This window comes from Anopheles coustani, chromosome X (genome assembly GCF_943734705.1).
Source record: "Anopheles coustani chromosome X, idAnoCousDA_361_x.2, whole genome shotgun sequence".
Lineage (NCBI taxonomy): Eukaryota > Metazoa > Arthropoda > Insecta > Diptera > Culicidae > Anopheles > Anopheles coustani.
The window spans coordinates 9904634-9928150 of NC_071290.1; the positions used below are offsets into that span (position 1 = coordinate 9904634).

The 23517-nt window shown below is 47.9% G+C and overlaps 1 protein-coding gene across 1 annotated transcript; it reads left to right on the forward strand.

Annotated features, from left to right (window-relative positions):
* Window positions 1–15468: 15468 nt before the first annotated feature.
* On the forward strand, window positions 15469–22992 carry LOC131269047 (uncharacterized). Its single transcript, XM_058271360.1, has 2 exons — window positions 15469–16518; window positions 18772–22992. Exons 1-2 carry the CDS (start codon window positions 15469–15471, stop codon window positions 22990–22992), a joined length of 5271 nt encoding a protein of 1756 aa, XP_058127343.1.
* Window positions 22993–23517: the final 525 nt, after the last annotated feature.

A 23517-nucleotide genomic window follows, 5' to 3' on the forward strand; every position in this document is an offset into this window, starting at 1 on the left:
AACATGCTCCGCGCAAGGGCACAGTAATTTGGGTTTTCGTTGGGAAAAAGTTAGCAAACCCAAAAATAGCTATCATTTTATGCTAATGAAACTTTAATTCGTTTAGTATAGTTTCAAATGAGAGCTATAGTGCTCTTGTTTTTAGATTACAATTATAACTAGAAAGCTATCAGAGAGGATTCCAAAGGTCCACTTATTTGGACTTCACCATACGGCAATGCTTGGAAAAGGTAGCAGAGTTGTAACAACATACTTTCAATTTCTGAATTGCCTTAAGAGCTAAATACGATAGCATGGTCATTGGTAAACTGTGTCAAACCAAGAGTTCTTTTGGAATACTGGTAAAATTAAATAGTCTGGTTCAGGTGAATGAAGAACTTTCAAATACCTTAGTTACCAACATAGTACTACCTTTTGCTACCGTTAGGATGGTAGAGATTGTAGTCCAAAACTCAGACGTAGGACCATCTTCTACCCAGTAAAAAGTCAGAACTTCGGTGACCATCAGCTACACCTCTATCCAAACGTCGTCCAGAATTTTACCTATTTTGGTGTCAAAGTTTGGCACCGACAACAACATCCGATAGAACTCTTAGAAGAAAGGTGAAGCTTATGATATACAGGACATTTACAGTCCCGCTACTCACATATGCCTCAGAGACGTGGACTTTGTCAAAATCTGGTGAAACCCTCTTAGTCGTGTTCTGAATTAAGGTATTCAGGAGGAGTTTTGGCTCTGCGACGACCTCACTGTCGTACAGCCAACCAAATTTATCCTTTTACATTTTTTTTCTTATGTCTATACTTAAGACCTTTGTCGACCATATTTGTTTTCGAGAGTTTATAATCCGAGATACATGTTTGCAGTATATTTTTTTATTAATTTGTATATATATTTATCAATAGGAGTTCATTTAAAAACGAATTCTGTTATTTTTGCTGATTGGGATAAATTTCCAATTACGAATGTTAATATACTTATTAGATTGTGAACTTTTACTGTCATCTTTGCCCAGAAATTGACTGTCAAAATAGGCTCTTGCAGGGCGTTTAACATAACATTTCCTACTTCAAATACCCGTTCTTAAGTGTTCGTCAATTTTTATTACTTTATTTGACACTGATCAATGCAATTGAATCAAATTTTAGTTTTTTATTATCATCATTTAATCAGTACAATCCTAAAATTTGTCTGTATGCTGTATGTATTCTGTATGCGAAGTTCTAATTATTACCATTAATCTTTTGATTTTTCACGGTCGCACAATACATTTGAAATCGCTCTCCAATCATTAAATCTTTTAAGCAATTTGGACTGCGACGAGGAAAATTCGTCTTCAAGCAGCTAAACAATACTTTTGCAAATGAATCGCTGACACTTCAAATGGAAAGGTTAAACCCAAAAAGGAAAAAGAAAACTAACTCTACTAAGGCTTTAAAGATGAAAATAAAAAATGGTAACACAATATCAAAGTTTACCAGAAATGTAACTAGAATAATTATGTTTGCTATATCGCTCGCTGTCCGTATCCAAAAGAGAAAAATATAAGTTTCAAATAATATCGGTGGTTCAGGCTTAGGGTTTCAGCTCGGGGTCCCCCCCAATCCGCCCCTGCTCCAATCGCGGTGATTTAGATAACCCGATTAGATTTCCAGCCCAGGGTCTCTCCCTCCGCCAGAAGTAGCTCGTTTGAAGAGTGCTCGTTGCAGCCGGCTCGTAAAAGAAAACTTGTACAAAATTATATCCACTAATGTGTCATCTGCAACAAGGTGCCTCGGCCTCGGGCGTCTACTTCTTTTCCCCCCTTCCGCTCTGTCGCTCCCTTGGTCCTCCCCCCCCCTGGGGGAATGGGCATTCCTGGAAGCCGAAAACATCTTCGGAAAACGCTGCGGCTGAGAGGTATCGGGGGACAAGTGGTGAGGATGGGGGGGGAAGGGAACAGTGCACATACATACACATAGAGAAAAACAATTAAATAAGGTTGCGGGTCCAGTCGGTCGGTCGGTAGCGGGTTCGGGGAGGATGTTGTAAATGTAGCAGAGCGAGAGGCACTCCCACCCGCCCACGTGGGTTCCCAACAACTGGTGCGCCGCTGAGGAGCGTATACGGTAAGCGCTCCATTGTAAGCGACCCGTAAGTCCGTGACGGAAGCAATAAACGACAGCAATGAACAGCAGAAGCACTTATCCTTCTTTCCGTGCAAATATCCAATGTAGATGAGCATAAATTTTCATCCCACTTCCGGCGACTTCCGTTTCGCTCCCGGTTTTCCCGGCTGGCCTTCGGTTGGGGTTGTCTGCCTGCCTGCCTGCCTGCCTGCCCGCCCGTCCCCTGGGCCACCCTGCCTTTCACGTGCAGCTACGGGATGTGTCCTTTGACCGTTCATTTTCCGCTGTGTGTACGCGCGCATACATTTCTCCGTATGCTTGTACTAGGTTAGTCAATAAGTTTTGAAACTTAACAGCTTCTTTTTTGGAGGTTATCATTTTTTATTGCTCAGCGTAGTCTCCAAGAAGATCCATGCACTTGGTCCAACGATTTCCCAACTTTGTCATGCCTCTTTGTTGAGCAATTCTTTCCACGAATTAATTTGTTTTAGATGTGAAAACAGCCAGAAATCAGAGGGAACTAAATCTGGCGAATGGTGTGGATGTTTCTACAATTCGTAGCCCAATTTATTGAAATTCGGCTCATTGTCTTGGTGAAAAATGAGTTTTTTTTCTTTTGCAAACCGGGATTTTTTTCAAGTACTTTACCATTAAACTGGACCAGAAGGTTACCATAATAGTCAGAGTTGATTGTTTTACCAGTTTGAAGATTATATACCAAGAAAATCCCTTAACTGAATCCCAAAATACTGACGCTAACACCTTCTTGATCTTTCAAAACCATATCCTGTACTTTTTTAATGCTTTCTGGAGTTTATAAAAACTTTTTGGACGCTTCAACGCTTGTATGGCCACGCCCAAACTTCAAAATCTTAGGTTAATGAATACGGTTCTCCAATAAGGGATTTTATATCCAGCATATTGGTTAAACTCAACTGTCAAATATTGTTTATAAACAAAGTGAAAACGACAAGCATTGACGACAATTTTCCCCTTTTTCTGGTAGATCAAGCCTCACTCAGTTGGGACCTTGCCGAGAACGCTTTTCTCGGACAACTTTCTGCACTTGTCTGCGACAATCAGATAATATAGGCCTGCTTCAGATAGGCATGTGTTGCATCTTCAGTGGTCTAAGAAACCAAGACAGCACCTTCTGGACGTAGTCTTTCAGAATACGTAGAATAGCAGCATCCTCGCATATCTATTTATCAGATACTCACTACTTTTTCTGTAAAAACGCTCCAAATTTTACTTACCGACGCAATTACCACAACACAACGGTAAACGTAAAGGTAAACAAAAGTAACTGGACTGTCAAAAATTTCTTTTATTTTTCTATCGATGATTTGTCAAAATGCCCTTCAAAGGACGATCAGTGTATTACATTAGACCATGTCTAAAACCAATCGGTGAATGGTTAGAAAGGAAGGAGAAGACTACAAAACAAAGATAAATAAAGATAAACCTTCCAAAACAAAGAATTTAACTACAGCCTTTTATTCAGAGATTTTAAATCATTGCACAACGCTCCAAAAAGTCAACTTCCAAATGACATTTGGAGCAAGTTCATATGAAAGCAGCATAGGAATTTTGGATGTTGTACTACTCCAAGGTTGTCGCTGTCAAAACTTATTGACTAACCTAGTTTGTGTCCGAGTGTGGCCGTTTGGGCGTTGGGCGAGCGTGCTCGAGCTCCTTTGTGCTTCGCTACCTCGTAGGGGTTTTTATTTCTTACTTTCTTTCCTTCCTTCCTTCCTTCCTTCCTTTCACTGCTGTTCCGCTTCTGTTCCGCTGCCCCTTCACCGCCGGATCAGGTTTTTGGCTTTCAGCAGTATATCGTGTTCCTTCAATGTAGTTTATGCCCATTTTTGGAACCCTTTTCGACTGGCCCTGTATTTTCCCCCCTTCCCCAGTGGTGGTTTGGGACGCGAGCCTGCCACGGCTTCCGGTCACGAAATTGTGTGTGTGTGTGTCTGAGTACAAGAGATGGAAGCAGCGCCGGTCGTCCTACAGGGACCTAGGGAGGTTTTGCCAGCGTTTCGGGCGAAAGAAAGTGAAGCCCATGACGCTTCCGCAATGCGGATGGTGATGGGACTCCCGACGACGACGACGACGACGACGACCTGCGAGCATCCGTAACCTAATTTGTTTCCCCGGGCCAAAGGGGCCAAGATGTTCCGGCATTCCACGAGCCCATCATGGCGTCTAGCGACGACGACGACGACGACGACGCCACCACCAGCGGAAGTCGGTCGGTCGAGTTGCGCTTTCCGTAGCGGCCTCCGGCGTACGTGTGCATGCTCGCGCACCCAGCTGCGTATGCCTGTGTGCCTTATATATGTGTGTGTGTGTGTTTTATACCAGGAAGTCGTTTTCGCGTGTGGCGTAGTAACTGGCAGCGATCAGCAAAACCATTGCACCATGCCAGGAGTCGGCCGCCTGTTGAAAAGTGCCGGTGCATTCAGCTGGCAGCCGACCGAGCGGCCCTTCGATTCACGGTGCACTTTACCATCACATACACACACACACACACCCTCAGCAGAGCTGTACACATGTGATCCGACCTGTTGCATAAATTTAATATGAATTTCAGAATTTTATATTGCCTCCGTTTACCACCACCTTCGCCTACAACCGGCAACCAGGGTCCACGTCCTGCCGCTTCTGCCAACAGTTGGCGAACGTTCGCGGAGGGCGTCAGCGTCGCGGCCCGAAATGTGACAACCTATTTTGAAGGCGAAATAAATTCGGCTGGTGTCGGGATGGACAACGGCACGGTTACTGTTGCTTTTGCCATTCTGCCTGAAAGGAGAAAAATAGGCGAATCAAATCGACTTACAATGACCTAACTCACTGCCTCGACACAAGGCAGGGGAAAAGGAGGGAAGATAGGTAACAATGGGGCAAGAATCGGTTGCATACGGTTTTTGCAAAAGTGTTAACCCTAGAACAAGAACTAAAATCACCATAAGTAAATGTGCAATTTCTACCCTATGTATGATAATGCTTTTATCATTCAGTGATGAGGAGATTTAACACTAGAATACAATGCTTTGGAATCTTTCGATAATGTTTTTACCGCTTTGTTGTAAGGCTTTTATCTCTCCTATTTTTGAAGATTGTTTCTAATCCGTAATTGACTTCTTTTTAGAATATTTCATACTTTTAGCATATTTTATATATCGACTATCTGTTGGCGCAGTTAATTTTGGATGCACCATCGATCCACTAGCTTGATGTAAAGCTAAAAAGATCAAGTTGAACGGAGTTTAACTTTAGTTTTTCCAAATTGACCATACAAATGAAATAAAAGTGTGTGCTAAAAAGCTACAAACAACAAAATTGACCTTGGGTTTGCAGAGTTTTTAATTTTTTATAGGTTGTTTATGTTCTTTACTTTTTAATTTTCCATAGGTCGCTCCATTATTCCGTTTCGTCGTTACATTATTCACGCCATTCACGTTCCATTTATGATGCCATTCATGGTTGCAAAAATTTGATTTTAGTTTTTAAATATTGCTTAATTTATTAGTTTTTACGGGGCATACATTTATTTTGAATTTATAGTACACATATTGTAAACATAAAAGTAAAAATGAACTCAAATTTGCTCAACTTCTCCTTACACCAAGCTAGCGGAATGATGGAGAGGTGCATCAAAAAACGAAAAGCGCACAAAGATAGTCAACAGCTATACTAAAAGGTAGCCGTTTTTAAATTTTAGATATAATCAAACATATAAAAGTTACAACGTTACAAACAAAAACTAAAAAGCAACGTAGGGATGGTCTACTTGACTCATGGAACTGCTCGCACATAACTTTTTGCTTACATTTAGCTTAGTAGGGCAGCTTATTTTAGCTAATTGTAGGGCATTTACTCTTGCAAGAGAAAATTGAGCGAAAGTGCGTATGGCGAGAGTTTCGGTGTTTCTTCACTTATAATTATCTAGTGTGATATTTGTGACATTTTTCATTGTATGGAGAATTATTTCTCTCAAGAGTAGAAATGGGTAGCGAAACCAAATTACATTTTATTTGCTATGTTCAAAGTTTGAAAAGCAAAATTGTTTACTTTGTTCACGTCCCGGTTTCGGTTTGTTTACAACTCGAATGACAGCTAGCGTCTCTGTTGCATTTAGCTTAGTTTTAATTGAGCGCAGGGCATGCAAAAGTTTTTGCTGTTGCCACAATGTAGACAAACTGTTGGCAAGCGTAAACGGCAATCTTTGAAGTAGGCGATGCGAGAACAATATGTAACCTGGTGTGGTGGGGTAATATTTACGTACTTTTTTGTCACTACATAGCTATTCCGGCTTGTTTTATTCTGTGAGTATCAAATGAATATGGTGTACATAAAACTTAAAAAATTTCATACACTCATAAGGCAGAGTTTTACAAAAGTTAAACGAAAGGCTTTATTTCTCATTGTTGCACAATTTTCCCCTCTTTCTCCTACCTGCTTCCTGGGTAGACCTGGGGCGAAAACTGAGCTACTTCTCGTCGCACACCGCTCCAAATGTTCGCTTGTCAATGTAGAGCCCGTGTGACGTTGTGTCGTCTCAGGGCGGGATTTCGCTTCCGAGATTTCCAGAGATGCGTTAAGATCAGATTAAAAAAAGAACTCCTCGCGCGTCCTGCTCCCTGTGCTCCTCCTCTCGGCCTCCTGGTGGAGCGGGGCTTATCATCCCCTCTCACCACCTCCCCCCCCCCCCCTGCGCTGCTAACGCTCGGCGTGTAGGTAAATAAGCTGTCACTTTTATCGCCATAAATCATGGTTATCGTCGCCACATCGTGTTTCATCCTGCGTGCAATAGATTACATGTAACGTGTCAGGTAAGTATGTGAGGGATTTTCTTGATCTGCGATTTTTTTTCTATCTCTCTCGCTCTCTCTCTCTCTAGCACGTGAGCGTGCTCGGTCAGTTTGCTTTAACGTGCTCCGGAGCTTGGAGCGAGGCTCAAAAATGGCGTGGGGGGCTTTGTCAGGTGATTATTTAATTTTTCGGCGAGCGCTACGGTGCGCCACCGAGGCCATCGCCGTTGTGTGTGTGTGTGTGTGAATTTGGGTCGCTTTGTCTCAGCTTGACGCCTGTTTTCTGTCAGATTTTCCTGCTGACGCGTATCCGATCTCATAATGGCACGCCACCTGAAAATCATCTTCACTTCGACGACACTCGATCGTTGCAGCGGAACAAACGAAAGTGATTGAGTACGTGATTGAGCAAATGCAGCCCGCAACCCACACACCCGGACGGCTCCCCCACCAGATCCATCAGCAATTCGCCGTAATTCCGCGAACGCAGAACGAACGAAACGGGAGACGAACATCCTCTTGACGGTCGTTTTCCCCCGTTTTTTTTTGTTGCCTTGACGTTAAGCGCAAGTTATCCTGGCTCAACCCATCGTCCTGACCCCCAACCGCCACACCCAGCATCCATCCAACCGGCGGAGTGCCGACTTCCGATGTTTCGTTATTTTATTGGAGTCATTCAAAAGAGCATTAAACATAAGTGGCTACTTATACACGCCATTGTCCGGCAGCTGAAGGGGGGACCTGGATGGGCCACGAAAGGGAAGACACTGAAAGAGCGGAGGAGAGAGAGAGAGAGAGAGAGAGAAAGAGAGAGAGAAAGAGAGGAAATTGTAGTGATTATTATTATGAATCCACACACTCCATGGTGTGAAAAGCGTGTCGTGAAGCTGTATTCCTTCCATTTAACCATTGACGCATCCCGGTCGAATTTGTTTTCCACCACCTTTTTCTCCACTATTTTCCGTGTTGGACATTCGAACATCGTTAGTTGGACGTTTTTCTCGCACGATAAAATGCAAACCGGTTTAGTCGACAAATCAATGCGAGGACAGTTGATTTCACAGATGAACAATTTCCTTTATCTAAACATACACAAAGTGATTAAATTAAAGCGAAAGGTATGGAAAGCAAGTAAGGGCAAGTGGGGCAAGATGCCCCAGTGAGGTAATAGACACCGGTACATTTGTAACTGAATTAGGGCATTTAAAATAAAATAAAGATAATTGAATATTTTCAAAGGATTGTTTAAGACATCCTTTGAGAATTCTACGAGCCGACCGCAAGGTTTAACAGAAAAAGGATAAAAAACATTGTGTCTAAGATCATGTTCAATTTCTCTACAATGGTTTAAGCTGTAACAATTGCTAAAACAAAAGGTAGCAATGAAGCAGACATGCATAAAATACCTCAATATGGAACATTGAGTAAATGGTTGCATTGTAGATGAGGACACGAACATCCAAACATCCTCACTAGAGGGCAATATGCACCGGTTTCTGTGGGACAGAACGCACTGCTATAAATGCTAGGTAAAACGTTCAAGATTTCCAAACTTTTTCAGTATGTCGCTGTATTGACTAAACTAACTCAACCTTGCACGTATTCTGCATTCGCAACTCGCAAATTTATTTATTTTTGATATTTAATTGAAAAATCGTATGATTTTAAATTCATTGCAGTAAAACAATTTTTTTTTATTTGGAGTTAGAAGCATATTTAAGTGAATGTATTTCTGAGAGCACTATCTGGGCCATTTTGCCCCACATTTTAAAATAAACGCGTGGACAAGATTGGTCTTATTTCCGTGCTGATAGCAAAGTTGGAAATAGAAAAGAGAATCAATATTTGCAAATCCGGGGAGCATTTTGCCTCACATTACCTTAACCGAAATTTATAACTGATTGGTGCTGGAAGATGAATGCAATCTTTTACTGCATCAAAATAAAATTTGACACTCAATTGCTTTGCCTTAGTCTACCGGAGATGTAAACGAGCAAAAATTTCATTCCACTGCAACATTTTTGTGTCACTTTTAGCAATAAAAATCGTTAAAATAGCTGGTTAAAATATGCATAATAATCTTATTTCGCTTGTTTACTTTTTCCCAAAACTATTTACGTTGTTTTCATCTTGAATTGTAATCATACAAACTACAACAACCAGCTTATAAAGGTTGTTTTGTAAACAAGAGGTATAAGTCCTTTGTAAGATGCGATGACAGATGCGTCAAATCTCGCTGCATGAAACCTTAAACAATTATTTTTGTGCTGGAAATAACCCATCGGCTCAAGAAATGCAGAATGTCTTTCAATAAGCAACGGTTTTGTTATTTAAATGGCATTCTAACAAATTTACTGCTGTCGTTGAGAGTTTTCCACCTCTTGCATTCATTAAAGTCACAATATCCTCAATAGCTGGACCTCCTCGACATTTACGTTAAGTCGGCCGTTTCGTTCGTAATGGTGTCCATGAAAATCGCCCTGCAGAGCCGTCCGGGATCGTCCACGATAATGATGGAGCGATTCGATGCTGAAATAATCTTTAATGACTTGACTTGAATGTCTTGCCGAGCTCAGAAAATTAAATAAATAAATAAACTCGTTCCGATCGTTACAATAAAAACCGACAGCCCACTCTCAGCGCTGCATATGTAACAGCTTCGGGGGCTTTAATTTAAATGATGATGGCGTTTTGCATAACGACCGCTCGAATTCGGTCGCCCGAAATCGTCGTTATCGATCCCTTTCCGTTTTTTTTTTTTGCCGATATCGGGACTCGATTTCGGGTGGGTGGTTTTTGAAATTCGTTTTTCCCCCCGGGTTTTCGAAAATGACAAATAATTCCACCCATTTTTAGTGCCTCCCGGTACCGGATTGAACTACGGTGTGAAATGGGGCTGGTTGGAATCGATTCAATTCACCACCCCTCCGCCCCACAGCCCTCCTTGTGGCATTCCCTTTTTCGACAGTTCTGTGGTTCTGGTCGGTCACAAGTCAATTAAAAATTCTATTCATCTTATATCCGAAAATCGTTACTCAGCATATTTAAAGTGTGTTCCACTCGAAGTTCCAACACCGACCATCGACGGTGAATCGTGCCATAAAACGCGCACCAACGAGCACCCGAATAAAAACACTTCCCGCACTTGAAGACTGAAGGACAAAATGTGTGCGAAATAACAAAAAACACAAAAAACAAGAAAAAAACACAAGAACAAAAAAGGAAAAAACCCAAAACACAAAAGCAGACGAATAGCTAACGTTGGTTGGTGCCAGAAATCATGTCCCGGACGATTGCTTGGGCACTCGGAAGCTGCAATGGATCGGTTCCGCACAGTAACTGGGAATTAACAGCAATCACAATATTTTTCTCGGCAATAAAAATTGATTTATTTCGCTCGCCGCTATGATGGACACCAACATACGCACACACACACACACGCTGAGTGAGTGAGAGAGGGAATACTCCATCCATTCACACATGCCGAATATCGTCGTGGTTTTTGTGGCCTGTTAACCCGCGGTATGGAGGGGTGGTGTGGAGCGGGGAGTGGAGTGAGGGAGGGGAAAGGTGCAAGGAGATGCTGTGCTGTGTCTCTGTGTGCTGGTGGTTGAACTTCCTGTTTCCAATTGATCGACAGTGAAGCCGCCGTGCGGCCCGCTTTTACCGTGATTGATTTTCGCCGGATGGTTGAATTCTGACCTGCTTTTCCTAGCAATGGGAAATGGGAAGGGGGAGGAAAAGTAAAACAACAACAGCAGCACCGGGACAGCGAGAAGGGAAAAACGCAATAAAAATAAATAATCTAGTACCCTTTTGGTGAAGTGGTTTCGTGTTGTTGGTTGCGAGAAAACAAGGCGAAAGATGAAAACGCAAGTAACAAAAAAAAGCCGGGAGAAAAGTGGGTGATACAGTTGAAAACGAAAAAAAAAAAATCACACACACACACACACAGTAGTGGCAAAGATATGAAAAATGGGTCAAAATCACTCAGTGTTCTCCCCCTCGCGCTCCCACTCCCCTCTCGCACCTGGGAAATGCCCGCGGAATGCGATCCCGGAATTCCAACCCTTGAAGTGGTTTGGGGTTTTCGGAACGCCAACCATTGCATTCTCACGGGAGAAATATTCCGGCCAGCGGTGTTCGATTCCGGCAGAATCCAAATCAAAATTCCACAACCTCCCACCCCTCCTCCGCCGGCCTGCTGGTGCTCAATAATTCAGCGGCTCCATCCCGGGACTGCACGGCTCAATTGACTCGCGGCGCACACAAACTTTTCCCGGATGTCGCACGCGGGGCAACAAAATCGCTAGCCAACAGGCGTGGTGGGAGGGGAGGGGATTTGCTGCCCCTCGGTCGAACGGCCGGGTTTTTCGGACGGTAATGAGAATGTTAATGGGCTTCTGCCGAGTTTGTGGAAGCCATTAATAGTGGCCTCAGCGATCGGACATCAGCATCCGGGCGGGCAGCCTGTTGCCTTTGATCGCGCAGCTTTTCATCAATCGAAGCGTCCTCGTGGCATGTCATGTTCGATTGTTAGGAAACGCTTATGCCTTCCGATATGGAGATGTACGATTGTTCAACAATCACACCTTTTTTTCTCTTTCTCCCTATTTTAGGGATGTTTTTTTCGGGTGGATCAAGTGCTTTCGAATCTTTCTTCCATTACACCAAGCAGGTGTGTATTTGTGTTTGCGCCGGAAATACATCTACGATGGAGCGAAGTGAGAATAAAACTAAATAGATATTTTTGAATTTATACAAAATGAAGTTTTTTGAAAGACGAGATGAAACTAAAAGAAAACGACACAAATAAGAAAGACTCTTTCCTACCAGGATTTGGGATATGACTCATAAAAGACACGATTTGTGAAAAACCGGGGTGCAAAATGACAAATTTGGAAAACTATACAAATAATGCAAAGTGTTTCCGATAGCTTCAATGAAATAAAACATTCTTGGTAATTGTATATCTATATAAAACGCTGAACTTGATGTACACATTGGAACAGCAATAAAAAGATATAATTTATATAAAAGTGGATCAAAACATTTTACAGAGAGAGAGAATGATGCGGATTACGTTACTTTATAGAAAATTGGAAATAAAACACACATGAAAAGTTCAAATGCACAAAACCCTTGGCTATAGTTTTGCAAAACAAAAGAAACTGTATTCTGTATTCAGACTGAGGGGGATCAGGTTTTTGTTGATTGCAATAACTCATACATAAACAGTAGTATTTCCTTGTCAATAAAAAATATTCGCACAGCAGTTCTTTGTTTGGAGATGTTAGCCACGTTAGATTAGAATCATGTTCGAGAGGATAAAACTTTTAGTAAAAACTTCAAGAAAATAAAAATATTCGTTAGTATAAAACTAAGTCATGCATGTTTCATTGAAACCTGACTTATGAAAATAGTATGCAATCCAACGATCCAAAGAACATAAAAAAAATTGTTGGCAGTACCAACACGGAATATCCCATAGAAAACATTTTCTATGTAAGAATCGTGTATGGTGCTAAAATAATGTTTTTATGTGCAGAAGTGAAGGCTACTCAATAAATCTATTTTAAAATACAGTACTAGGTATTTATTTATTTATTTTTTTTTTGTTTATTATTTAAAAAAAAAAAAATAATAAACATTAACTGCTATAAATGGTCCTAAACAATGTGGTTGTAACTTTTTCTACTTTCGTGTATTAAGTATACTTAATCTATTTTAGATATAATTAAGGGTTAGGGTAAATATATGCACCAACTTTTCTTTTTTTCCTTTTGCTCAATGAAGATTTTTCGTGTTATTTGGTTAGATTTTTTTCATTTTAAATTTCATCTCGTGAAAATATTGCTCGTGGATGTACCCTAGTTCCATCCTCTTTGGAGAAGTCGTGCGGAAGTTGAAAAAAATCTTTATAAGCTTCAATTTCTAAAAGAGAAAATGTGAAATAATAAGAAAACATTTCGCAAAAAATACAAAAGATAAGTGCCATCTATACAAACATAATAACTGAAAAAACTTACCTTACCTCCATCGCATTATCTTTTGTTAATTTATATTTCTGTTATTAAATTAAAAATAGACTAGCTAACTTTAAGCGCTACATGGCAAAATTGTTTGAATTGGAATTTTACCCCGACAATCAACTCTATTTGATCCATTGTGTAAGGTATTCTTCCGGATGGAAGCCCATGAGGCAGTTTTGTCTTTTCCCCTGATAGGATTTGCTGCAGTTTTCCTTCTTTCTTATGTGGTGATGGTTTTCGGTTGCATCGACTGTGCTACTCTTCCGCTGCTTTCTCGTGCCACACACCTGAACCGGTCTCCTCCACGGAGCATGTAATAACTTGGGTTTTCGGGTGCATCGTTGCGTGCTACGGAACGCCAGAACTTTCACTACAACCACTGTTGACGATGACGCCGAGGTTGATGGTACAAAGCGAAGCAAGAAATCCCATACGTCGAGGAGAATGCGAATGAAGTCTTTTCACGCGGAAGGCACATTCAGAAAAAATGGGAAAAATGCAACTCCCAGCTTTATCCCCCGGACGCAGCCAACAAGCGATCGTTGCTTCACCGTCGTCAGCCGGGCATCACATATGCATGAAATGTTTACTCTTTCATCGAAAAATTATCATTACGAACTGCGAAGAATGAAGCCGGTGCTTGCGTGTGTGTATGTGTGTTTGGGAGGGGTAGTTTTTCACTACGACTTTCCAACCCGTACGGCACATGTTTTGTTTGACCCTTTTGCGATTCGGTCCTGACGCCGCGAAAACTATTCGTGCCGGAAAGCGTGTTTCCATAGTTCGTCGCGTGTGTATGTGTTGATCCTGATCCGTTTACCGAGCGGAGAATGGCGCCAAGTTCCATCGCCTTCCAGCATCGGCCCGTGAATGGCGCGCGATGCATAGAATTTTCAGCATATTCCAAACTAATCCCGAACGGTACCGCTCGGAAATGGAAAAGCTCCACACTAGAGCCGAGTACAAGGGCGAGTGTATGGTGCTACAGGCACGCTTCACGCCCTGTACATGCCTTTTTTTCGTAAAGCGATCAGAACAACCGAAGCCCTCTTACGTTTCACCAAATTTCACCGTAAAACTCCTTCAGTTCGGTTCGCGAAAGATTCGCCTGGCGGTGAGTTAAACATGTTGCACTCAGCAACGCCCGCCAGCGGAGCGACTTTGTTTTGGCGAATACAAACCACCCGCGGCCAAACCGGGGTCGACGGAGCGTTGCGGGGTAAGCCAGCTTACGTTGGAAATCAATTTTGATTCCGTCGATAATCCGCACCATTTGTCGCGGGAGGCAGCTTTCTGGCCGGGGGAGTGTTCGAGTTTTGAGGACAAATATTTTAAATAAGATAATACCAATCCAAGCCGAACCGCGGTTGAGTGCGAGCCGAAAGGGCACCGGAAAAGAGCGGGAAAAAGAGAAAAGCGAACAAACCCGAAGGGAAAACAGTAAAGAAAAAAAAAATTGTGTGGAAATGTTGAAAATGAAAACACCCAATTCCATCAGCGGAAAGTGAAGTTAAAAGCCGGATCTGGATTGACTTTTCATTTACACTGACCTTCATCCCCTTTCACTCTGCCACTCTCTTTCTCTCTCTCCCTATATCCTGAATCCTAAAGTGTGACTTTTTATTTTTCTATTTTCTACCTTTGGATTGAGTTACTGTTGGATGTTTTTGCAAATTTCTATTTCGTTGTTTTGCTTTTCCAACCAACGAATCGAGTTTTTACCATTTTTTTTTTAATGTTTTTGTCGTTCAGCACAACCGCACACAAATTGTCAAGAGATTTATTATGCGTCTGGTAGGGGTTTTCACAAACGTTTGGAGTGTTTTATGTAGAGTTTTATTTTCTACCAAACAAAAACCACTGGTTGTAATTCCTTTTATGCTCTCTGTTTTCGAAAATGCGTTTGTGGGAAATGCACAAAGGAAAGCCTATGAAATGGTTTTGGATTTCTATTTCGGCTGGTTGTGGGAAATAATCGCGTTATAATCGAAACAATTATGTCATCCGCGCGATCATGCGATAAGCGCATGATCAATCACGTCATCCGCGCGATCATGCGATAAGCGCATATCAATTATGGCAAATCCCCTCCATGACCCGGAAGATCGTGTGACGTGCCAGACCGCGTGCTGGAATGTCAGCTTATCACCGCGTGCTGGTACGTCACAGGAGAGAGCGCGTGGGAGAGCTTTCGCTACGGGCAACTCTCCCACGCATAGGGAAGTGGAGGGGAGCGATGACACCTATAAAACCGTCGATCAACGGATCGACGGGCTCTCTCTCGCTTTTCTTACGTATACCTACGAGTAACAAGCTGCTACGTGTCAATCTAATTAAAAAGTGCAAATAAAGTTCCTTTTAACCTAGTAATTACAACGTGTGAATTCTTCGTGCAAAACATTCGCTTTCGCTACGTGCAAAACACTCGCCCATCGCTACGTGCGAGAACATTTTGGTGCCCCGAGTGAGGAACGTGAAAAGTGCTAAGTGCAAAATTCTGTCACGACTTAAGTATGAATAACGAGAACGAAAACATCGTGGCCGAGGCCTTGCGGCTACTTACCGCCCTAGAGGGCAGCGTAAAGGAGGTGGCCGCAAGCCTCGATGCGAAGATGAAACCGGAGGTGGCCGCCGTGAAGGTGGACATCTTGGCGTCCCTGTGGCGGGACGGGAACGCCGCGCTGATGCGCGTCGAAAGTGTCACCGGCCCCCATCCGCGCAGGGGCCCCTTCACGGAGGCTTATGCGGCAGCCATGGCGGCTGCAACCAAGCGCCGTGAGGGAGCCGCCTCCAAACCGTCCATTTTGGACACCACGATGGCGGGGCAGCCATCGCGAGCAGACCACCTGCCTCGCATAGAACTGCCCAAGTTCGAGGGCTCGCCCTCCGAATGGCCCGCGTTCTCGAGTCGATTCGAGAAGCGCGTGGCCGGACTTACGGAGGACTCCGATAAATTCGCCTTTTTGATAAAATGCCTCGAGCGGTGCGACATCGCGAGGCACAGTTGTGAGGCATTCGAAAACGCCGGAATGCCGTTCGCCCAAGCTTGGGCCAAGCTGGAGGAGAGATTTTATAAGAAGCGGGTGGCATTTATGGGCCACATCCGCAAAATCCTCGAACTGCCCAGGATGAGCTCTCCGTCGGCGAACGCGTTGATGCGCGTCATCGACGTAGTGGAGACGGCCGTGGCCTCAGCCCGCCAGATCGCCGAGGCTGGCGATTCCACCTCCGTGGTGGAAGACGGGCTGATTGTCGCGCTCGTAATGGACAAGCTAGACGCTGAAACCATTGCGAGCGTGACACGGCGTGCGGACCAGCAGCTCATCCCTACGTGGGTTGAGCTGCGTCGCGAGCTGGATGGGCTGGCTAATAAAATTTATTATCAGCCCAAGCGGAAGGAAGATGCGGATCGAGCGCGTGGAGCGAACCAGCGAGCAGCACGGACGGTGCTAGCTGCAACCGTCACCCCGAAGCCCGCTGCCATCGCCTCCAGGCCTGCGCGGAAGGCGCCGGCGACCCAGCCAGCCGCTGCCGCCATCGTTCCCGCCAGCACCAGTACGAAGGTAGGAACGGGGGGTCAGGGGGCTGGGACGCGACGGTGTTACGCGTGTGACAGGACGGGCCACGTGACGACGGTGTGCCCGGAGCTGCGCGCGCGGTCCGTAATTCAGTGCATCAATTACATTATGGACCGCCGCAAGTGCATGAACTGCTTCTCGAAGGACCATCCGGCCAATGCATGCCCGAGTGAGCGGAGGTGCCAGGTGTGTGGCAAGAAGCACCACACAATGCTCCACGTGCACTCCGACCCGACGCCGGAGTGACTGGCCCACTCCGTGCCCTCACTCCGCGCCCGCTCCGTGCATCCGAACCCCAGTGCCGTGTCCCGCCGTTCCCGCTTCGTGCGTCCTGGCGTGTGCTCCGTGCGTCCTCGCGTGTGCTCCGTGCCTCGCCCCCCGTGCTTCGTGCCCCGTGTGTGCTCCGTGCTTCCTCGTGCTACCGCGCCGCCCAGTGCCTGCTGCTTGCCGCCTGGTGCCCGCGCCGTGCCGAGTGAATCCAGCTTCGTGCCCCGCCGCTCCAGCTCCGTGCCTCGCCGCTCCCGCTCCGTGCCTCCTCGTGCTACCGCGCCGCCCAGTGCCTGCTGCTTGCCGCCTGGTGCCCGCGCCGTGCCGAGTGAATCCAGCTGCGTGCCCCGCCGCTCCAGCTTCGTGCCTCGCCGCTCCCGCTCCGTGCCTCCTCGTGCTACCGCGCCGCCCAGTGCCTGCTGCTTGCCGCCTGGTGCCCGCGCCGTGCCGAGTGAATCCAGCTTCGTGCCCCGCCGCTCCAGCTCCGTGCCTCGCCGCTCCAGCTCCGTGCTTCCTCGTGCTACCGCGCCGCCCAGTGCCTGCTGCTTGCCGCCTGGTGCCCGCGCCGTGCCGAGTGAATCCAGCTTCGTGCCCCGCCGCTCCAGCTCCGTGCCTCGCCGCTCCCGCTCCGTGCCTCCTCGTGCTACCGCGCCGCCCAGTGCCTGCTGCTTGCCGCCTGGTGCCCGCGCCGTGCCGAGTGAATCCAGCTTCGTGCCCCGCCGCTCCAGCTCCGTGCCTCGCCGCTCCCGCTCCGTGCTTCCTCGTGCTATCGCGCCGCCCAGTGCCTGCTGCTTGCCGCCTGGTGCCCGCGCCGTGCCGAGTGAATCCAGCTTCGTGCCCCACCGCTCCAGCTCCGTGCCTCGCCGCTCCCGCTCCGTGCTTCCTCGTGCTACCGCGCCGCCCAGTGCCTGCTGCTTGCCGCCTGGTGCCCGCGCCGTGCCGAGTGACTCCAGTTTCGTGCCCCGCCGTTCCCGCTCCGTGCTTCCTCGTGCTGCCGAAACGCCCAGGGACTGTAGTCTGCCGCCCGGTGTCCAAGCTTTGCTGAGTCACGCAAGCTGCGTACAGGTATGTGCCCGTTCTGTTCCTTTAAATGTCACCGTGCCGCCCGGTTCCTGCTCCGTGCCTCTTCGTGTTGCCGCGCCGCCCAGTGCCTGCCTCTTGTCGCCTGGTGCTCGCGCCGCTTCTAGTTCCTGCTCCGTGCCTCTTCGTGTTGCCGCGCCGCCCAGTGCCTGCCTCTTGTCGCCTGGTGCTCGCGCCGCTTTTAGTTCCTGCTCCGTGCCTCTTCGTGTTGCCGCGCCGCCCAGTGCCTGCCTCTTGCCGCCTGCTGCTCGCGCCGCTTCTAGTTCCTGCTCCGTGCCTCTTCGTGTTGCCGCGCCGCCCAGTGCCTGCCTCTTGTCGCCTGGTGCTCGCGCCGCTTTTAGTTCCTGCTCCGTGCCTCTTCGTGTTGCCGCGCCGCCCAGTGCCTGCCTCTTGCCGCCTGCTGCTCGCGCCGCTTCTAGTTCCTGCTCCGTGCCTCTTCGTGTTGCCGCGCCGCCCAGTGCCTGCCTCTTGCCGCCTGGTGCTCGCGCCGCTTCTCGTTCCTGCTCCGTGCCTCGTCGTGTTGCCGCGCCGCCCAGTGCCTGCCTCTTGCCGCCTGCTGCTCGCGCCGCTTCTAGTTCCTGCTCCGTGCCTCTTCGTGTTGCCGCGCCGCCCAGTGCCTGCCTATTTCTGCCTGCTCGCGCCGCCCCGCGTTCCTGCTCCGTGCCTCTTCGTACTGCCGCGCCACCCAGTGCCTGCCAATTGCCGCCTGGTGCTCGCACCGCACCTTCTTGTTCCTGCTCCGTGCCTCTTCGGATTCATTCTGCAACCAGAAACTGTTGCCTGCCGCATGATGCATACAACATCCCGAGGAGATCCCGCTCTGTGCTTCGTTCCGGCTCCGTGCATCATCGTGCTTGTCCTGCGCCTCGTCCTGATGAAACCATCCCACAGGGTGGTAATGCCCCCCCTTCGGGCTCCAATTCATCGAATGATCCTGCTGCCGATTCTTGCCAATCAAGTCGTGCCTTGGTTGACATTTCACCAACGGAAGACATCCCGCTACTGGACAACTACGTGCTGCTCGCTACTGTCGCGATACTCATCCAGGACAACATGGGGATGTGGCAACGGATCCGATGCGTGCTCGACTCCGGCAGCCAAATCGAGGCAATCACCAAGAATGCGGTCAAGCGTCTTGGATTAGCGATGCACCCTGCACGATTGACGCTGAGTGGCGTGGGGAGCAAAATCCCAGTAACCCAACAAATACGAGCGAAGATTACGTCGATTGACGGCAGCTGCTCTGAGGATGTCGGATTCTTCGTGATTCCCGGTCTCAGTGATCAACCGGCTCGTGCCATCAGACAAGACGAATTGGACCTGCCAGAGGCCAAGTTCCTAGCAGATGCGGAATTCTACCATCCTGGAACAATCGACGCTATCTTAGGTGCCAGAATATGCTTCGACGCACTCAAGACAGGGCTGCGTCGCCTCCCAAATGGCTTGACCCTCCAGAATTCTAAATTCGGATGGCTCGTGGGAGGAATGCTACGTGACACGACTTCAGCCGATCTATACGAACACAGTTGTCTAGCTACGTGCGTCGATGACCTAAAGGAGATCCTCGAACGATTCTGGAGAATCGAAGAACTCCCAAATGATGCCGCCGACTCCACGGTTTGGAAGTCTCACGAACTAGAGACGCACTTTAAGGAGCATACCACCATCGCTGACGATGGACGATACATCGTACAAATTCCCTTACGGGGGGAGCTAAACCAGCTGGGAGATTCAATGGGGCAAGCAAGACGCCGCTTGCTAGCCCTAGAAAGACGTCTCGCCAGCCATGAGCCCACCTACGCAGAATATCGAAAGTTCATGCGAGAGTACCAAGAGCTGGGCCACATGTGCCCAGTATCAACGAAGGAGCTCCCCAAAGTACGCTACGTGATTCCCCACTCTTGCGTGGTCAAGCCAGACTCGACTACCACAAAACTACGCGTTGTGTTCGACGCCAGCGCGAAATCAACGACGGGAATCTCGCTGAACGACCTCCAAGCCGTAGGACCCGTGATCCAGCCTGACTTGTTCCGAATCTGGCTAGATTTCCGTACTCAAACCGTGGTGGCGACTGCCGACATCGTGAAGATGTACCGTCAAGTGTGGGTATCCGAGCCCGACACTTGGATGCAGTGCATTCTGTGGCGCGACAAGCCAAAGGACACGATGCAACTATTCAGACTCCTCACTGTTACGTACGGTGAGGCTGCTTCGTCTTATTTGGCCTGCAGGGCGTTGTTCGAAGCCGGGGAAGAAGTGCGGACTTCCGATCCCCAGACAGCTGACGCCATCCAATCATCGTTCTACGTGGACAACCTTTCGTTGGGCGCATCGACTCCCGAGCAGCTACGTGAGCTTATGACCAGCGTCGAGCGAGCACTCAACATACGCGGGATGCCATTGCGAAAGTGGGCATCTAACTCACCAGAGATCACCAGTAAAATCCCGGTGGAACACCGCGATACAACTGTACAGATTGGTGAGAAGCAGGCCATCAAGTTGCTCGGCCTGGCTTGGTGCCCTACAGAGGATACGTTCCAGCTCGTAGTCCAGGATGAGTTCTACGAGCCTTTGGGTTCATTGGAGAAACGACGTTTAGCATCCAAAGTTGGCAAGCTGTATGATCCTATCGGGATCCTCCAACCAGTGATAGTCACCGGAAAGATTCTGCTACAAGACCTCTGGCGAGATGGCTTCGGATGGGATGAAGCCGCATCACCTCGCATGATCGAAAGCTGGAACGGATTCGCCAGCCACCTGCCGCTTCTCAGACAGCTCCCAATCCCAAGGATGGCGCTGCCCAGCGAACCTCAGGACGCGATCATGTACGGCTTCAGCGACGCATCTACGAAGGCCTTTGGATGCGCCATATACCTTCGCTTTCTGGACGGTGAAGGAAACCCGCAATCTCGGTTGCTGTGCTCCAGGTCGCGATTGGCACCCATCGAAGAGGTGACTTTGCCGCGACTCGAACTGCAAGGAGCTCTGCTCCTAGCTCGCCTTTATGCCAAAATAAAGGACGCCTTCGGCACCCGGATAAGCCAAACTCGTTGGTGGACTGACTCTCAGGTGGTACTGGCTTGGATACGTTCCGACAACACCAAGTGGGGAGTCTACGTTAAGAACCGGGTGGAGAAAATTCACGCTGCCACGAATCGTCTGGATTGGAGCTACGTGCCGACGAAACTCAACCCAGCAGACCTTGTGTCCAGAGGACTTCCTGCCAACAAGCTTATAAACAGCGAGACTGCGAGTTTTTGGCTGAACGGACCGAGTTTCATAGTCAATGATGAAAGGCCAGTTATGCCTCAACTAAACTACGTGACTGCGTTGGAGGAAGCTGTCGACGCTCCTCTATTGTTGACGGCCATGGTGGGGAACGATTGTGATGACTTGTTATCCCAGTATAAGCACCACAACTCGTTCATCATGACAAGACGACATTTCGCGTGGCTCGGTAGAGCAATCTTTAACTTACGCGCACCCTCATCCTCCGTGGAGAAAAAATCAGGACCCCTTCAGCTCGACGAATTGGAGTACGGACTCCAACTGATAGTACGGGTGATGCAAGCTACGTGCTTTCCCAATGAGGTCAAGGAGATGCAAGACTCCGGGTCAGTTACGCCCAAGGGTTCGATGCAGCACCTCGACCCAATAGTAAGGGATAAGATCATCTGCGTACGGGGACGACTAGGAAACTCGGATCTGGCTGACGAAGCCAAGGTTCCTTTCCTAGTACCAAAGTCGCATCCCTTCTCCCGCGTAATCATCCGCCATTTGCACGAGCACAATTTCCATGCGGGAACTGAGCTGATCATGGCCGAATTCCGTGCGAGATTCTGGATGCGAGACCTGCGAAGAACAGTCGTCGGGGTAACCTCGAGATGCGTAATTTGTGCCCGAGCGCGCCCAAGACAATACGCCCAGCAGATGGGACAGCTGCCGTCGGCTCGCGTCAACGTGTCTCCCGCCTTCACCCACACCGGCGTGGACCTGTGTGGCCCCTTCGAAATCGTTTCAAATGCTCGATCAGGCAAGCGTAGAACGGTCTACGTTTGTATCTTCGTGTGTTTCACTACAAAGGCCACGCACTTGGAGGTAGTGGAAGATCAGTCGACATCGGCGTTCATCTCAGCTCTATTACGATTCGTGTCCCTACGTGGAAGACCTGACACGATCTACTCCGACAACGGCCGCAACTTCGTGGGAGCTGCCAGAGAATTGACCCTGCTTCGCAAGACTCACAACAACCGGGAATTCCAGGACGAAGTGGTGAGCTTGGCAGCGGACAGCGGAATTCGTTTCTCGTTTATCCCTCCCAGGAGCCCAAACTTCGGAGGGCTTTGGGAGGCCAACATCAAGGTGGCAAAACGATTGTTCAAGGCCGCCGCAAAGGGAGCCCAGCTGAACTTGGTAGAGCTACAGACGTTACTCTACCAAATTTCGGCCATTCTCAACTCCAGGCCGCTCACCGCAATCCACTCCAGTCCGGAATCGGTAGAGGCACTTACCCCTGCGCACTTCCTCATCGGACGAGCATCATTCACCACTCCTGCCCCGCTTGGAGACGATGACACGGTCGGTGTCAAAACTCGCTGGAAGCGAGTCCAGAAACTCGCTCAGCAATTCTGGTCCCGTTGGCGAACTGAGTACCTTGCTCAGTTGCGTTGTAGTGCGAAGTGGACGAAACGCACTACAAACTTGCAGACGGGCCAGATCGTGCTAGTCGGTGATGACAACCTACCCGTTGGACGATGGCCCATGGGCCTGGTCGTCAAAACCTACGTGGGACCCGACGGCATCGTACGTGTCGCTGACATACGAACAAGCAGCGGCATCTACAAGCGCAACGTGAGGCTGTTGGCACCCCTCCCAGTTGAGGCCGCTGAAACGGAAGTATCCAAGGAGCATTCGGGCGCACCTGACTCTTCCGTATCCGACGCAGCGCCAAACGAACAACTTGAGGGATCAGCAGCGCAGTGTCCTCCTGACTCGACTCCTGGCTACGTGCCGCCGACGACCCCTGAGCATGAGGACGACCCACCACCTACGTGCGGAATTTGGGACGGTCGCCAGCGTCCCAAAGGGGGGAGGAATGGTTGTGGGAAATAATCGCGTTATAATCGAAACAATTATGTCATCCGCGCGATCATGCGATAAGCGCATGATCAATCACGTCATCCGCGCGATCATGCGATAAGCGCATATCAATTATGGCAAATCCCCTCCATGACCCGGAAGATCGTGTGACGTGCCAGACCGCGTGCTGGAATGTCAGCTTATCACCGCGTGCTGGTACGTCACAGGAGAGAGCGCGTGGGAGAGCTTTCGCTACGGGCAACTCTCCCACGCATAGGGAAGTGGAGGGGAGCGATGACACCTATAAAACCGTCGATCAACGGATCGACGGGCTCTCTCTCGCTTTTCTTACGTATACCTACGAGTAACAAGCTGCTACGTGTCAATCTAATTAAAAAGTGCAAATAAAGTTCCTTTTAACCTAGTAATTACAACGTGTGAATTCTTCGTGCAAAACATTCGCTTTCGCTACGTGCAAAACACTCGCCCATCGCTACGTGCGAGAACATCGGCCTTAACACTAGAGTGCATTACTTTGAAATCTAGCCTTAAAGGGTT

Bases quoted from the DNA above. Each gene is read 5' to 3' on its own strand.
- LOC131269047 (XM_058271360.1), top strand. From the start codon at position 15,469: ATGAATAACGAGAACGAAAACATCGTGGCCGAGGCCTTGCGGCTACTT. The intron at 16,519-18,771 runs GTAGGAACGGGG...ACCATCCCACAG, and splicing joins CCGCCAGCACCAGTACGAAG to GGTGGTAATGCCCCCCCTTC.